Here is an 18,932-nt window from a genome sequence, read left to right as displayed (position 1 = left end):
AACAGATGAGGACTGTAGTCCTAGCTCTTCAATCCTTTCATACTGTTTAGGTTCCATGTTTTTTATAGATAACACCACAGTCATGTGATACATCAACAGGTAGGGGGCACAGAGTCTTACCTTCTTTGCAGGCTGGCTCTTCAGGCTTAGTCTGCGATCATGTGGTTCTTCGGGCGGTTTACATCCCTTCAGAGCACAGTCTAGTGGCAGACTCTATGAACAGGTCCAGAGTACATCCTCATGAATAGATGCTTCACAGAGAGGTGTTTTTGGACATTGTCCATTGGTAGAGTACTCCTCAAGTAGATCTTTTTACCTCCCCTCTGAATGGACAGCTTTCTCAGTTCTCTTTTAGAGTTCCAAGTCCACTAGGTTGAAAAGTGGATGCCATATCTTTTTTTTCTTGGAAGGGGATCTTCCTGTATGCCTGTTCTCCTCTACTTCCCAGGGTCTTGCACAAGATCATGTTGGACACACCAACAATCTTGCTGGTGACTCCCTTTTTTTCCCCAGACAACACTGGATCCCCCTTCGGTTTCATCTGGCCAGGGGCAATCATCACAAGTTACCTTTCAGGATGGATCTTGTCACACAAGATGAGGGGTCTGTCATTCACCCTCACTTGTCCACACTCCAACTATTGCTTTGGGTGATGGGATTTTGATTCCTTTCAAGCACAAATTTCCTAAGGATATGCTTTGGGTTTTTAGAAGGCCAGAAAACCCACTACTAGAAACTCCCTTGTAGCTAACTGGAAGAGATTTTCCATTTGATGTCTCAAGCATGACCAGGAACTTATCTTTGGGGGGGGGGGTCCCTATGATCCTTTCTTATTTGTGTGAATGGCTCAATATTGGTTTGGCATATTTTTCTGTTAGTTTGGCCATTTCTGCCTTTCTGACCACGAGTCCACCTTTGGCTTCTAGTTAAAAGGTGTCCTTTATGTCAGACCCCCAAGAAAGCCTGATGTTCATCGTGTTTCACTGTTGCAGTCATTACACTTGGATTATCCTGCTGGCAGGCTACCCTCAGTCAGCCTGAATTCCAAAGTCCTGGTCCAGCGTCTGTTGCTGTCAGCTCTTCCCTGATGTCAGTGCGCCAGGGGTATAAAAGATGCAGCTGACGCCATTTTCTTCAGTCTTTCTTGCCGCGCGGTGCCCGAAGCAAAAGCAGTTCGCAAGTGGCGGTCGGCCGACTCCTGAGATTTTCGAAATCGAATTTCAGAACCAAAGTCTTCAATAAAGCTAAGTATCCCATTGGGGAAACTTTTTTCTTGCTCTAGACCGATGTCAGAAAAAGTTAACAATTGTATTTCTTGTGGAAAGCAAATACCTCATAAGGATTTTCATTCTTACTGTATTCCTTGCCTAGGCCCTGACTGCGACATTGCTAGCTGTCGGTTTTGTGCTAGATTTAACCAATGCACTATTAAGCGTCGGTAGGATTTTGCTTTTCATTACTTTGGCTGAAGGTTTAATTATATAATGCCGTCGGAACAGCCGACGACCGGAGTTTATAAAAAGTGCAAGGAAGAGGAAAAGGACAGGCATCCGAGTTCCAAAACTGACGACGAGGCCTCCGCTAGGCTAGTCACCGGTTTTCAGTGAGGCGCTTTCGCAGCCCCTGACGCCTGCTACCTCAGAGCCACAGGCCGCTTCTGACTCCCACGTGGAGATAGCTAGGTGTCTGGATACTCAAGGTATTGGACACTCTGAAACTATTCCCTCAGATGGGTCCGGAGCCGCTGAGCAGGCATCGGCTTCTGACGGTGTTTTAAGACCTACAGTTATATATCAAGCCAACCTCAGCTTCCAAGGCAAAGACTAAAACAGCTTTAAAGACAAAGAAACAAGTACAGCATTCTCCTGGACAGACTTCCATGCCTAAGAAACAGATGCTTAAAATGGTCGAAGACCTAATTACTTTGATCAGGGGGTTCCCATCCCCCTCCTGATATGAGGCCTAGGCAAGACACAGAATATGATTCTTCTGATCAGGTTTCCATTTCCTCTGACTCCTCTTCAGAACAGGGATACTCTCTTCCTTCCTATGAGGATTCTGATGCTGAAGAATCTATTCCTTCAGCATCTCCTCCTGAGGATTATTCCTTTGGGGAAACCCTGCATACCATGAGGGAGCATTTCCACTGGGAGAGCCAAGATTGCTCAGAATCTAAGCAAAGGCTCAGAGACTTTCTTCTACTACCTCAGCACAGACCTCTTGCTATTCCACCTGTTCTAGACATTGTAGATGATGTATTTTTTAGAGTCCGGCCTGTCTCCCGACTCTTTACCTCCTGCACCTGTTAAGCCAGACAGATACTACAGGGTTCCAGACTCTCATAAATTTCTATATAAAAAACCCTGCTGCTGACCCAGAAACTATATCTCAGGGTCCCAAAGGGGTCAAGGCCACTACTGCAAAAAATCCTGTCCCCTCAGATAGGGATTCTAGGGCACTGGACAGATGGGGAAAAAAGTTTACACTTCTGCTACCTTGGCTGCAAGGGCTTTAAATTGTCAGTTTCATATGTTTAAATATCAACAATAATTAATGTCACTGCTAAAACAGAAAATGTTGACAAATTCTGAATGTTCTGAAAACAAGGAAATGCAGGATTTATTGCATGCAGCTGAACAAGTGGGAAAGCATGCTTTGCAATGTGGTTTTGATTCACTGGAGGCCTCTTGCAGGGCCGCTGTTACAGGTTCTGTCATTAGAAGGCATGCTTGGTTAAAGGAACGGAATCTGCCTGATCATGTTAAAGCAAAATTATTGGATGCTGCATTACAGCATGATACTTTGTTTGGTGTTAAGGCAGAAGAGGTGTTGAAGAAAATGCAGGACAAAGCGAAATCTTTGCAGACAGTAAAGGATTTCTTACAGGTACAACCACCTAGATTTAGCAGGAGCTGGCCTTCTAAGAATTGGTCCTTTCCAGTGTCAGACAGGCCACAAAGAGGCCGATACAGTCACCCTAGAGGCAGACAACAGCCCCAGGGCGCTTGCCGGCCCAAACAATGGGGTGCTTCTACCTCCAAAAGCGGAGAAGACAAATCACAGCCATATAGGAAACTGTCACAATGACTTTCCTCTGCCAATGCCAAGCACTTATCTTTTGGCAGCACCCTTAGGGGGAAAGCTAGCACTTTTTTCACAAAATTGGCACATAATCACCCAGGACAAATGGGTCTTAAATATAGTCTCTCAGGGCTACAGGTTCCACTTTCATACCCTTCCAAAGGCAAAAGGTATGCCAGACCTGCCACACAGTCAATGGGCAGAGGCACAAAAGCAAGTTTCATCTCTCATGGGCATGAGGGCTATTCATCCAGGACCACAACAAGAGCAGGGACAAGGATTTTACTCAAGACTTTTCTTAGTACCAAGAAAGGACAAAGCATGGAGACCAATTCTGGACCTGTCTATTCTAAACACTTTTCTGGACGTTCCAAAATTCAAAATGTTGACTCTGCAGCAGCTTCTTTCCATGCTGGGCAAGAAGGCTTGGCTTGTAACTTTGGACCTCAAAGAGGCATACCTGCATGTCCCAATCAGACAATCTTGCAGAAGATACCTCAGATTTATAGCTGGCTCAATGCACTACCAATTCTCTGCACTGCCCTTTGGCTTATCTGCTGCACCCAGGGTCTTCACAAAATGCCTGGCACCAGTAATTGCATTTTGCAGACAAAGAGGAATTCAAATATATCCCTACTTGGACGACTGCCTTATTCAAGCAGAGACCAAAGGCATTCTACTAAAGCATCTGGCGTTTGTAAAAAGATTACTAGTTTGCATAGGGTACACAGTAAACAAAAAGAAATCAAAACTAGTACCCGCTCAAGAGATAATATTCCTGGGTGCAAGCTTAAATACAACTGCCCAGATGGCTTATCTCACGCCAGACAAACAAAGGCAACTGACTTCTTACTTCGAAAGCATGGTAACAAAGACCCAGTTATCTGCAAGAAACAGTCTGCAGGCTTTGGGCTACATGGCATCCTGCATTCTGCTAATTCCATATGCAAGACTGCATATGAGGAAGCTACAATGATATCTAAAAAGTGTTTGGACTCAACATTGCCAGAGCCTGGAATCATTAATTACCCTCATTCCCTGCCTGCAACAGGAGTTTCGATGGTGGGCACAGGCCTGTCACCACAACAAGGGACAGCCATTCACTTTATCCACAGCCAGGCAAACACTAACAACAGATGCATCAGATTATGCTTGGGGGCCCACATGGCAGGAAAATGTATTCAGGGCACATGGCCCGCAAGCCAAAGGCATCTTCACATCAATCAAAAAGAGATGCTAGCTGTACAAAATGCCCTGACAGCGTTCAAGGATCTACTTCTTCCGGGACAACTGCTGATAAAGACGGACAATACTACAGTCATGTGGTACATAAACAAGCAGGGGGGCACACATTCTTACCCCCTCTGCAGACCAGCCATGATTTTGTGGAACACAGCATTGACTTATCAAGTACACCTGCAAGCACAATTCCTGCCAGGAAAAACAAATGCTCTGACAGACGAACAGAAACCTCATAGATCCTCATGAGTGGAAACTAGATCCACAAATCTTCAGCATGATAACAAGGAAATGGGGATGCCCAGACATAGATCTATTTGCCTCCCCTCACAACTGCCAACTACAGAGATTCTGCACAAGGGCTTATCACAAACAAGCTGGAAAAACCTTACAGTATATGCCTTTCCTCCACTGCCTTTCCTCCCCAAGGTACTCCTAAAGGTCAGACAAGAGAAGCCAAAAATGATACTGATTGCCCCGGATTGGCCATGCCAGCACTGGTACCCAATCCTAAAGAGCTTTTCTCAAGGCCCAGCCTGGACATTGCCTCTTGTGCTTGGAACCAGGCACAAGGAATTGACACACTTGTACCAAATATTCCTCAGATTTTACAATACCTAACTGAGATGCTGGACAAAGGCCTATCCTTCTCATCAATTAAGATCCATGCCTCTGCCATTTCAGCTCATTACAATACGGACCCACCTATTTTTTCAAATCCACTGCTTAGGCAGTACATCAGAGGGGCCAAAAACATAAGACCTCCAAGGAGAGCACCAATACCTGCATGGGACCTCAATTTTGTCTTGGAAAAGATCACACTGCCTCCTTTTGAGCCAGCCAATACAGCTGAGATAAAATTCTTATCATGGAAAACAGCTCTGCTCCTAGCAATAACTTCTGCAAGAAGAGTCTCAGAGTTACAAGCATTAATGGCTGTGGAACCTTTTATTATTTTCCATTCAGACAGGGTTTCTCTAAGGACAAACCCAACATTTATGCCTAAGGTAGTGTCCAGTGTGGCTCTTAACCAAACCATTCATTTGCTTACCTTTTATCCAAACCCACAGAATAAAGGGGAGAGACTTCTGCATTCTTTGGACATACACAGACAGTTACAATTCTACTTGGACAAAACTAAAGCTTTCAGAAAGACTGAGCAACTTTTAGTGGCATATGCTGCAGGATCACAAGGAATAGCTATTTCAAAGCAGACTATTTCAAAATGGATAGGCCACTGCATTCGTTTCTGCTATTCACAACATGGCAAATCAGTGCCTAAGGGCATTAGGCCACATTCAACCAGAGCAGCAGCCACTTCTGCAGCCTTCCTCAGAGGAGTACCAACCAAGGATATTTTGGAGGCTGCAACTTGGACTTCAGTGCACAGTTTTACAAAGCACTACCACTTACCTCTTTACTCTAAATCCAGAGTAGGCTTTGCCACTGCAGTTCTGCAGGGTCTCATAGCCACTCCTAATTCTATTTAGGCCCAGCCTCCCAACCTCAGCTTTGGGATTCAACCCAAGTGTAATGACTGCAGCAGTGAAACACGAACATAGTACAGTTGTGTACCTACCATAAATGTAGATGTTCGAGTGTATTCACTGTTGCAGTCCAGGTTACCCTCCCTCCATCCCCCTTTTATTTGCTGGGACTTATCTATACTTATCTATACTTATCTATCCTATACAACCTATGTGGTGTATTTGCTTGTAGATGAAGGTAATGATTATGTTACTGCATGCTTTTTTAAAAGCAGAATTTTAGCCTACCTTTTTGGGGGCACCTGACATCTGGGGCAAGATAAACTGAAGAAAATGGCGTCGGCTGCATCTTTTATACCCCTGGCGGACTGACGTCAGGGAAGAGGCGACAGCAACCGACGCTGGACCAGGACTGCGGGTAGCCTGCCAGCAGGATAACCCAAGTATAATGACTGCAACAGTGAATACACTCGAACATCTACATTTATGGTAGGTACACAACTGTACTTTCCTCCTCCTTGGGCCCTTAATTTTGTTCTTTAAAAATTGGTTCAGTCCCGTTTTGAACCTGCCTTTTCTTCCCTGCAACATTGTGTTTGGAAGACAGTATTATTTGTGGCGCTTACTTCTGCCAAGAGAGTTTCTGAACTCCAGGCCCTCATGGCAGTTCTTCCTTTGTTTTGTTACAAGGACAGGGTACCTCTGTACTTCCTTCTTTTATGCCCAAGGTAGTTAATGATTTGTCCTTGAATCAGTAAGTTCATCTTCCTCTTCTTTTTTTTTTTTTTTTTTTTTTTTTTCCTTCTCCACAGTTTGCTGATTAAAAGGTTCTACACACCTGGATTTGCACAGACATCTCTGATATTACTTGGGTAAGACAAAATGCATCAGAAAAATCTGCGCAACTTTTAGTTTCCTTTCATGCCAGAAAATTGGGTTTGGCAGTGTCTAAGCAAACCATCTCCTCCTGGATCTCCTAAGGCCATTTCCTTTTGTTATTCTTTTCATGGTAGGCAACATTCTTCTTTGGTTCGTGCTCATTGAACCAGGGTGATAGCCTCTTCTGGTGCTTTTTTCTAGGGTCTGGATACTAGATCCATCTTGGAAGCTTCTACTTGGTCTTCTGTCCACACTTTTACCAAGGTTTATAAGTTGGATGTGATTTCCAGGGCCAGGCAGGATTTGCCAGTATTGTCCTTTATGGGTTTGTGGTGGGCTCTTCTCTGCTTCCCTTCTGTTGTACTTTACAGTAGCCTTTGTATTCTGTCGGGTATAAAGAATATTGCAACAGTGATAAAGGAGGACATAGTACAGTTGTGCAAGATCTTACCATAGCAGTAGATGTCCTACTTCTCACTGTTGCAGTATTTGGGCTCTCCCTCCCCCATTTATGTTTTTGTTGCCCTATTGCTGGCTGAAGGCTTTCTCTTGCATTTTTAACTCCATTTTCAGTTTGAAAATGAAGAAATTCTCCCACCAGGCTATAACATCCTAAGACTAGACAGTGATGCTAGAAAGGGAGACGGAGTTGCTATTCTATTTAAAAACACACTCAACCTCCAGCCTCTGCAAACCCCACTTCCCAAATTCCAAAATGCTGAAACATTAGGCTCAATTCTATCTCTAAAAAAAAAAAAAAAAGAGAATTAACATCCTTTGCAGTTATATCCCTCCAGGAAGTAACTCGGCAACAATAGAGGAAATTTTACAATGGGCTACAACCAACCTGCCAGAAGAAACTATCCTGTTAGGAGACCTAAATCTAGACTGGCTATCGTGCAATTCTAGCAATCCCACAAACCATATTAACTTATTCGGATTCTGTCAACTAATCCAAGAACCCACCAGAGTGGACAAAAAATTCCAGAAACAGTCAATTATAGATTGGACTTTAGTAAACTTCCCTAATCAAAATGATCACGTGGGCTGCCTACCTGATGCACTCAGTGATCACTGCCCCACTTTCCTTCTTCGTAAAAAGTTTATCATACCCAAACCCATACTGTGTAAGGAAACTAGAGATGAGCACAAGGTAAATCCACAAATTCTTAACAGTATATTACAACAATGTAATTGGCAACCATTACATACTCTAGCACTAGACCAGGCAGTTCAACTTTTCAATAGTACTTTTATGAATGTTCTTAATACAGTAGCTCCCATTAGAAAACTTAGAACCAAAGTAAACTATGTCCCTTGGCTGACTAGGACCACAAAAGGCTTACTAAAAGCTGAGATAATGCCTGGAAGATCTGGAAAAAGAACAACACTAGCTTAAATAGACAGAACTGTCAACAACTTCTTAATCAAGCCAAAAGACAAACGAAGCTAGATAAACAAAGCTACTTCCTAAATCTCCAAAACAAACATTCCAAAAACCCCCAAAAGTTCTTGCAGGCTATCAATTCCCTTCTAAAACCCGGCAAAACTACCACCCCAGCTCCCAACACAAACACCACTAATGTCAGCATAGCTTCTCAATTCAACCATCACTTCACAGACTCTATTCTAACACTATCTACCCAGCTATCTAGCAATAACCCTCTATCCACCCCCACTAAGGATCACAATAATATACCATCATATTTACTCTCTCGCCCGTACCAACCTCCTTAGTCAAAAAAATACTCTCAAAACTAAAACCTACCACTCTTGCAGCTGATGGCTTACCCACTAATTTCCTAAAACTAGCAGCTGAATCCCTAGCCTACCCTGTTTCAATTCTGATTAACCGCTCCATAAAAGAAGCTTACATCCCTCAACTATGGAAAGTATCACATATTATCCCCCTACACATAGGTGGCAACTCCTATGAGCTATCAAACTACCGCCCCATTGCCATCCTATCCCCCCTGTCCAAACTCCTTGAAAAATGTATTCATACCGAAGTGATACATTTCTTAACCTCACATAATCTCCTCTCCTCAACCCAGCATGGCTTCTGCCCAAACCATAGTACAACCACTGCTCTTCTGTCTTTCACTAACCAGTTTAACCATCTTAGAAATAACAACAACTTTGTATCTGCCATATTCTTAGATCTCTCTAAGGCATTTGACATGGTCTCACATAACCTACTTCTAGACACACTATCGTCAATATCCTTTGCCCCCTCTACAACTGCTTGGTTCAAAAGCTACCTCTCTGATAGGAAACAGTCAGTCAAATGGCAAGGAGTGCTATCACCTCTACTATCATCCACCATAGGTGTTCCACAAGGCTCAATACTGGGCCCATTACTATTCACTATTTTCACCAACAGACTACACACCTCCACACTGCATGCATCACTTATACAGTACGCAGATGACTCCACCTTAATCTGCTCAGCCCCATCCCTAACCACTCTTCAAAACCTTACCCAGGAATCCTTCAACTCCGTTGAAAAATGGATTACTGATATCCAACTGATTCTTAACCCCAACAAGACCAAATTACTCCTATTCACCCCGAACAAATACAGACCCACACCTCGTTCCTTCACTATCACTTCCAAAAGTGGCACCACAATTTCCCCCTCCCTCCATACAAAACTCCTTGGCATTGAAATAGATAAAGATCTTCACTTCGATGCCCATACCTCTCAAACCATTAAAAAAATACATAAAAAATTAGGAACCCTATATAAACACAAACACTTCCTAACAGACCAAGCACGGGTCACCCTAGCCCAAACCCACCTTCTGTCTACCCTAATGTATGCATCTCCAATCCTAACCCACATTAGGAAAACAGACATGAACAAACTAGAGTCATGTTACAATAAAATTGCTAAATTTGCCAATAACTCTGCTTTTAGAAGCCATCATTGCCTTGTTCTAAAAGAGCTACAGTGGTTAGAACTTCGTCATTTAATTAGTTACCACCAACTAGTCCTCACCTATAACATCCTAAAGAATCCCCACAAGACTCCAGCCCTGAACCAACTACTGAACCAATACTCAGCAAACCGTCCACTCCGCTCATCCAACAAAACCCTTTTGCATATAACTCATGCCAACAACACTGCAGGAAAAGCTCTTTTCTCTCATACCACAGCAAAAATGTGGAATAACCTCCCCCAGAATATTTCCTCAGCACCGTCTATCTCACTCTTCCAAAAATCACTCAAATCACACCTCTTGCATTCCTGGCTGTGTCCTTGCATCACATAAATGCTTTCCTGCTCTCCTCAAATACTTCCTACCTTCCTCTATACTCTGCTTACTGTCTCTGTATTACAGTACTAAGAACTCCTCAAAACTGCCATACAGGGCCTTCCTCTGGTCACACTTAAACTTGCTTAGCACAAAATATTGTCTATTTATACTGTCTTATGTGATGTCTCTGATGACTGTATTGTTACGATGGAGTCCTTTTGTTAGCTGAAACAAACCACTGTAATCGTGTTCTTCTTGTATGAAATATCTTGTATTGTAAAAAATCCCACTGTACATATTGTTTAATAGTGGAGCTTTTCTCCCCGGGATTCTGCTGTAAATGGACCTCGTTCCAGTCGGACTTTCCCGGTCAACAAATGTAAAATAAATAAATAAAATAAAATAAATAAAAATAAAACATTTTTGTGCCTGGATGGGCATACCAGAGTTTCTATAGGCTTGATCTTATTCTCCTGGGGAACGTCAATTCTGTGGATTAGATGTATGTATGTCATATATGTACCTTACGCCTTGCATGCAAGTCATACGTCTGACATATAACGCCAGGAAGGTCTTAAGACTTTGGTATGCTGGACAGATTTTAGGCAGTCATGTGCAGGATATTCCAAGTATAAAGAAGCCTGCAAAAGTAAGGCATCTACTGTTATGGTAACATTTTACACGACTGTACTTTGTGTATGACAATAACTGTAATGAAACATTGTTCACCCATGCCATTTGTAAGGCAGGTGTAAACTTGCATCACTTACTGGCATGGTTGCCAGCACACACACAGGATAAGGTGAATATAAGGTTATATATCCACATTTGGAATCTGCATTGATACAACGATGGAGTCTGGCTGGTTCTGTAATACAATGCTGGCCTGTTTTTCCTCCAGATTTGAAACTCTTAAGTTGTTCATCAACACTTCTCAAGTTGCCTGTAAGAACTGTGAAAAAACAAGTTTGTTGTTCGTCATGTTCTTGTTACAATGTGCAAGTACCTAACATATAGCTATGCAAAGACAGTCAGTATTCATCCAGTAAAGGTGGAGATGAAGTAGTTGGTGCACACCAGTGCATGATGTATGCAAACCAGCATTATAGTAAAACTGAAGTACTTGATGATAGATGACAAAACACAGCACTCACTTTCAAACTGTTCAGTCTTCCACGAAGTTTACTGCAGCTCACCATTTCTGAAGGTGTCTTCCCAGAGAATCTGCTTGATTCATCCGTCCTTGTGTTTCCTGTGGCCATAGTGGTGGTTATGTGGTCAAGCTCATCTTCATCATAATCTGAAGATCAGAAGTCAGAGCAGTGAACTCTGTCCCATGTGTTGCAAATCTGTTCAGAATTTTTTAGCTTTACAATATTTTTGTTTTTGGTGGCATCAAGCATAACTGCATATTGATAAAATTGTGGGCGGAGCAACCAGGCAAGGTCTCATTATATATAAAATCAATAAAATTTATTGTTGCACAAATAAGCGCTTTCGCTAAAAAGCTTTTTCAAATCAAAAACAGTTTTATACTAATAAGTTTCCTTTATATATAGGAATTCAAACGAATTTCAACAATTCACAATCGTTGCATCACTTTGTTCTTAAAGTTATATTGTTATGAAGGAGTTTCTTGATTATTTTCAACATATTTGTATCAAAATTAAAACATTATTGACACTTTTTACTTATAGCTCAACCTTATGGGAGACAAATTAGATCGCCTTAACCTTCACATCTATAATAGATGCTTATAGAGATATTTATAAAATAACTTAAAACAAAAATGTTTATATATTAAGAGATGCCATAGAAGCTATTCACATTTTTTCTATAACTCAACCTTATGGAAAAAATGAATATCGCTAGCCTTCATGTATGAGATATATCACATACTTATGGAAATACATATAAGGTGACTTGAGACAAAAATACTTGTATATTAGATAATCCCATAAATGTTATTCTCATATCTGTCTTATGCCTATTGCAAGAAATGCGCTTATGGATATATTAAGCTCATGGATATGAGCAACATTTTTGTTGTAATAGGCATAAGACAGATATGAGAATAACATTTATGTGATTATCTAATATACAAGTATTTTTGTCTCAAGTCACCTTATATGTATTTCCATAAGTATGTGATATATCTCATACGTGAAGGCTAGCGATATTCATTTTTTCCATAAGGTTGAGTTATAGAAAAAAATGTGAATAGCTTCTATGGCATCTCTTAATATATAAATATTTTTGTTTTAAGTTATTTTATAAATATCTCTGTAAGCATGTATTATAGATGTGAAGGTTAAGGCGATCTAATTTGTCTCCCATAAGGTTGAGCTATAAGTAAAAAGTGTCAATAATGTTTTAATTTTGATACAAATATGTTGAAAATAATCAAGAAGCTCTTTCATAACAATATAACTTTAAAAACAAAGTGATGCAACGATTGTTATTGGTTGAAATTCATTTGAATTCCTATATATAAAGGAAACTTATTAGTATAAAACTGTTTTTGATCTGAAGAAGCTTTTTAGCAAAAGCGCTTATTTGTGCAACAATAAATTTTATTGATTTTATATATAACGAGACTTTGCCTGGTTGCTCCGCCCACAATTTTACTTTTATGCTACTTTCTTTTGTTTGGGCAATGGAGCATTTATCGAGTTGGTAACAGCTGCTTTTAACTTTTTGATAACTGTATATTGGTTTGCCAGTGTGTGAATATACAGTTGCATTGTTAAGCTGTGCATCTTGCGAGCAGTATATACAGCAGTGGATATGGTGGTTTGGTTCTGTTTGAATGACACAGAATATGCTACTCATGCATCTTTGCAATATTTTTGGTCTCTCATGTAGTGTGCATGTGTACCCTACACTGTTAATCATCTCAAAGGAAATCAAACTGACAAGACCTTGTACTGTGTTGAAGCGGTTTCAGCATACTCCTTATGGGTCTCTGTACTGCAAGACTGGTTATTTTCCTTTGTCTGTTTGCACAGAGGCAAAACTGTTTGCCTGCGATTACATTGCAAAGCATATACTTCTGTATCTGTAGGGCATAAGACCTGTTAAGTCATTCTAATTGAGGGAGAGAAAATCCAGGATCCTGGCCAATTTGTTTTCCCACATATGGGAATAATACAAAAGTATAGACGTGATGGAGCAAATAACCTTTTCTGTGCAGCCTTTCTGTTTTGTTTTACAAACACTGGTTTGGCTGTCATTAATGCATGTATTTCTGCTGTGTAGAGAGTTTATAGTGGTACAGCTGACTGTCTACCTTATTTCCCAACTTCTGGTCTTATCCATAAGGGTTTTTTTGTCACTCTCTGTTCATGAACATGAGGTGTGTAGTCCATTTTATTACTCATAATTTTGTTATTTGGTGATGATGGCTTTACTTAATCAAGCATTAGACCCGCAAAACTGTTCTGGTATTCACACATGGGTAAAGAGTTCTTTTAATGTCCCATAGTCAGGACAGAATCTACATTGCTTCTCCTGGATCAGAGGGTCATCCTTGTATCAGTATGATCTTTGATCCTTGCTAGCACACTAGTGTAGGACTTCCCAGGGAGGCCATGGATCATAACCGCTGTAACTGGAATATGCTCTTCTTCTCCTTCCATTTCTGAGAACAGTGGCTATTCCTCCAGTCTGCCACTCAATTTACAGTGCAGTCTCCCATGCAACATGGAAAAGGTGCACCAACACTGACATTCCAGCAGTATCTTTACATTCAGCATTTCCATCCAAATCTCATCTGCTCTTACAGCATTGCCACCTCACCCTCCTGCCTTTCCCTTAATATAACTAATTCTGGGGTCACTGTGTGTAGCATAGAAGGAAACATATTTTCCATTTTAGTAATACCTGTCCTTGGGGAATGACTGAGACTTTTTTCCATTTAAGTCACCATTTGACCAAGTTGTTGAAATGTCTTATCCCCATGTTTGTTTTTCTTGTGACAAATTAGTAATGAGAGAAGAGAATATTTGGGACATCTACAAGTGATGCAGATGTTTTTCTTTATTCTAAGAAAGACATGGTAAAGTTTGCTGGCAATAGAAATTGGGGGTGTTCCACAGTAGATGACATAGGCAGGGGGTTATGTTGGTTAATGAAAAGGTGAGCAATTGGGTGGGGATTACAAGAGCTGTGAATATCAGTGAGCAATTACATAAATATGTATCCCTTACATTAACAGATTAATCTTCTGGTGTCTCTGTACATTAGGAATGTTGGGTTTTAAAAGGATATGTATTAGAAGGTTGATTTTTTTTATCTGTTTTTGCAGACTGTAAAGGGATTCCATAAAGCTGCCAATGCATTTGACAATCTGGCTGTAAAGTAGTTGAGCTTATGGGGATAGTTTTTGTCCTCTGAAGTTGCCAAGCATAAAATGTCAACACCAAAGGGATGGCCAGTTATTATAAAACAGTTTCTGTTTGTGTGTGCCGCCATTTGGAATAAAGGAAAATGAGCTCCTCCCCATCTGACCTTCCTGTGGCGGCACTGTGCTGATGCCATCCAATTTTCATTTGCTAAATACCAGACAATGCCTGTAATGGCCATTTTATTTTTATTTTGTATTCTTTTAGTTTGAGAGAACTGTTTTCCCATATCGACTAACATTTTTTGTATTCTGGCGATTTTTCCTCCATGTATCATTGACAGAAAAGGGAGCGTTTTGCATATACAGTAAAAATGTGGAATATTTTGTGATTATTTATCTGAATTATAATGGAAGCTGATAAAACTGTTAAAAGAACTTTGTGTATATTAGTCTTTGTATGCAGTGAGCGTTCATCTAATGGATTTTTTTCTTTTCTTTCCTTGTGCAGCTGTGATTCAGTTTATAGGGCTGATTGTCTATGCTGTAAATTTCACTTCTAATATGGTTACTGAAGGGAGTTACGAATATAGCTGGAGCTATGGATTTGGTTGGGGTAGTACCATCCTCATGATTGGCTGTACCATCTTCTTTTGCTGCCTTCCTAACTATGAAGACAAGTTCCTGGGCAATGAAAAGATCTCCTACATTTTCTAGTCCTCCTAAACCTATTGGCAAGGGAGAAATGGGTACCAACTAAACGTCAGCCTTCACCAGACTGTTCACCGCAAGTGACTTCTCTCATATTGTACTATTTGCTCTTCCAGCCTAAGGTCCAGTCAATCTACTGAAATGTTTTGTTTAATCCTGTGTACAAAATTTACTAGGTAGAAGATAAGCTATTTTTTCAGTTCATATTACCGCTGATTACTTTGATATTGCAAGGAAGGCACGCAAGGAGTTTGCTTACAAAAATCCATGATTTGTGCATTATGTGACCTAACTTTTACCTTATCTTTTACTTAAAGGTGTATAGGCATCTAAAACAAAAGCTTTAAGACTTACTAGGATCTGTTGTGTAAATGATTTCTACCATGAGGCTTTGAAGGAACAGATTTGTATAATTACCTAAACATATTTACATTTTATCCCCTTTTATTTAGTTCTTAATGCAACTTGTGCAGTGTCTTGTTGCTGAGTTTATCAGCTGTAATTCCTTCATTGGAGAAGTGAAAGCATGTGCTGAAAGTTAGCTTTAAATGCCTGTGCTTACATGGAGGCAAGGGATAGCAAGTAGGTGTACAGTCTCCGACACTGGACCCTTTCAGCCTTTCAGCCTTTCATGCCAGGTAACTCATTCCAGTGTAGCCTGTCAGCAGTTAAGCAGTTACTTTTTTAAAAGTTGTTACATGTTGCAGCTTATTTCCAAGGGCATCTTATTCTAATCAGACACTTTTCTTGTTGAAAGACAACTGGCGGGTCTGTTTTTATTGAATGAATTTAACAGTGCTGTTCAGTATGTTTTCTTTTTATTTTTAAACATATTTTTAGATAAATTGTTATCTAGATAATGAGTTGTTAAAATTCAGTTAAGTTAGAACTCCACTTATGACTTCACTCCTGTTCATTGGTACCTTCTAATCGCTAACTCTGGATTGTATGCCTTACTGACTGTAGCGGAATTTGAAACAGAATATATTGTATTTGCAAAAGAACATCACAAAGGCATTGTTAAGCATGAGTTGACTTGCTGCATACACTAGCTAGTATTTATATCTTACGCATATTTTTGTTCACAGCTGTGCAACTACTACTTTCATAAGCAGCACAGACTAATATCATTGCAGGTTTTCACAACTTATTTGTTATAGGGCACCATGAAAAGCTGTCAATTCTTGACAAAACTGTGGTAAAAAATTTGATGGCACTGAAACACAAACAGCATTACAAAATAGAAATGCACACAGATTTTACAGGGGTAGGCCTCCCCTGTAACCCATAGCTCCATTATTTGTATAAAGAAATTCAAGGTCACTCCAAATGGGAAATCCCCTGTATACAGTGTGCCTTTATGTAAAGAAAAATCCTGGCATTCACGCAGTAGTTATTGTACTTCAGTGGTGACCACTAGTCTATTATGGATAGGCCTGACTGTTTTTGTTACAGTGCTCTGCTAATGTTTTGGATGGATTTGATAAATTGTATTTTGAATTATCACAGCTGAATAAAATGAAAGCTCTAAAAATATGAGCAAAACATAAAACGAAAAAGATCCTACTGTTTCTTACCATATTTCATGAGCCCATTTTGTCACCAAAATATTTCTTTTGAAAAATCACTCCTGTACTACATATTAAATGACGGGAGGTGCAGTAGTCACTTAGCCCTTGTTAATTTTGATTGATTCCTAAAAAGTTAAGAGAAAACAAGTCATGATTACATTTACTGATTATGAAGTGTTGTAGCTCAAGGACGTTGGCCTCAGATGTGGCATTCCCAAAACTAGCAAACTCACTCTTTCATCTGTGATTTCTATAGAACCTTCTGGCAGCAAAAAGAACCTGCAAAATAACGTATGTTAATGGGGTATAATTTTGCTTCCATGGAGCCTTACTATAGAGAAACTTTCAAGAAATCTGAAGGACTTTCTTGCTGGGTTATAGGTGTTGAAACAAAGAAAAATATTGCCTATCCACTTTCAAAACTAATAGTGAAGATGTAAAGAAAGCTGTTTGTAAAATTTGTCATAATCCACTACCCTTTGTCAGAATTCAAAATATGCAAGTTATTTTAATTCTGTTTTTGTTCCCTACCAACCTATATTACAGACTCATTCATTCACTCATCCTGCCTGACATTCACACTTCGCATCACCCCTAGGGAAGGCTTTAATCTTTTGCTAATGTAATAGTACACTGTTGTGGTGTGGTGAGATTTGAGCACTGCTAGACTGTCAGAGCTAGATTGGGTTTTTCATTTATACCATATCTCGTTACCCTGTTGATAGCAGTTTATCTCATCACCCTGTTGACTAGCAGGTGCAGCACATTGCCTGCTACCCTTGGCCTCTATGCAAATGCATGTTTCCACTCACTTGCTTTGCTAAGGTAGAAAATGATGCTATACTTGGCAGGCTTGCATTTCTTTGCCTCACTTTCTCAAACCGAGAATACATCTTTGGTTTAACACACGGGTGTCATTCCTACAGCGGGACACATTATATCCCCTCCAAGTGAGTATGTCATCTTTGGCCATACACTTCCACTACTCTCTGCTCTAACACCAAGCTGCTTTTCAAGCCTGGGCAATCTGAACAGGGCTTTATCCCTGTATGCCATGAAGCTAACTGACTTTTGCAACAGTGGAATTACAAATCAAAGTTGCTCATTTTGTGAAACTATACAGTTAGAAAATGTAGAGAGAGTGAGAGAGGGAAAAACAAGAGAAAGCTCAAATTCCTGACCAGTTTTCAGAAGTTAACGATTGTGTTCTGAACCTTGCTGACTTTAAAGGCAAATTCTGAAATCTTGTATTCACTGTGTGGCTTCTCAGTGGAAGATGCATAACTATGGTGTAGTTATGTACAGTGAGCTTTGCATTTTCTTAAGTCCTGTTTGTCAGAGGATTGTTACTGCCTCCCCACCAAAACGCTTGGATTATGTTATGTGCTTCAGCAGAGCACAGATTACAATGAGTTTTTAACTTGGATTTTACATGTTTAGAGTAACTGATGGATACCTTTGTCAGTTAAATAAAATTTGAATGTTTAAAATATTTTTTTGTGTACAACAGTAAAACCAAGAGATTGTGTTGCCTTTAATAAGATAATCTCAGACATTAGACACTTTCTTCAAATAGAAGCCTTATTTGTTTTAAATAACATATGGTAAACTCTTGTATGATCCTGCCTTTATTATTTAATGATATGTGAGGAACCAGAATTCTTCACTGCTTCTACTTTAAAACAGCATACATTATGGTGTGTATCATTATTGATGCAAAATATGTTTCTTTAGTTACCATTTTGAATACTAATCCTTTTATGAATGCTGTAGCAATTAGGTGATAGCATGGTATTTGTTTCACTTGTCTAAAATCTGCAAGAAGTACTGTAAGCATTTTAGCAGGGATAGTGTGTAATGCATGTTTTTAGCTTTGTTTTAGTGAAAAAAATGATGGTACATTAACAAATCACATTTTTATTTCACTATTTTAGTTGTCTTTTATTTTTTGAAAGGAGGTTTATTAAAAATGAGTGAGGTTAAACACGAAAAACACCTGATTAATTTTGATACTGTTTGATGAAACACCTGTCATCAAAGCTTCTATAGCAGTGTTCTGAAAGATTGTTGGAGGTATTAATGGTATACAGAAAAACTGTTGTGATGAGGTACGGTATTTTTGTATGAAAATAAAATTAGTCTATAAATATGTTTTCTGTGTGGTTACTAATGGTGAAATTGTTTTTATTGTGTACATGCAAAATAAGAAAACTATAATTATCCAATTTGCATTGCTGTCTGTACCAACTTCTTTGCTCAACAACTGGAGAGATGGAGGGCATCTTTGTAATATAAATCATTATGTTTAAAGATCGTCCAAGTTTGTATAAAAAGATAATGCAGTATAATATACAGTTTTAAA

The 18,932-nt window shown here is 39.8% G+C and overlaps 1 protein-coding gene across 1 annotated transcript in view; it reads left to right on the top strand.

Annotated features, from left to right (window-relative positions):
• Positions 1 to 18,721, top strand: part of LOC122805393 (p53 apoptosis effector related to PMP22) — a 301,279-nt gene extending 282,558 nt beyond the window's left edge. The window contains exon 3 of the mRNA XM_044075500.1: positions 14,800 to 18,721. Coding sequence (XP_043931435.1) covers positions 14,800 to 15,005 — 206 coding nt within the window. The 3' untranslated portion in view covers positions 15,006 to 18,721. The remainder of the gene's footprint in view (positions 1 to 14,799) is intronic.
• Positions 18,722 to 18,932: the final 211 nt, after the last annotated feature.

The sequence above is a fragment of the Protopterus annectens genome, chromosome 1.part1 (genome assembly GCF_019279795.1).
Source record: "Protopterus annectens isolate FY-2018-M chromosome 1.part1, PAN1.0, whole genome shotgun sequence".
Taxonomy (NCBI): domain Eukaryota; kingdom Metazoa; phylum Chordata; order Ceratodontiformes; family Protopteridae; genus Protopterus; species Protopterus annectens.
This window is presented reverse-complemented; position numbering and strand designations above follow the sequence as displayed.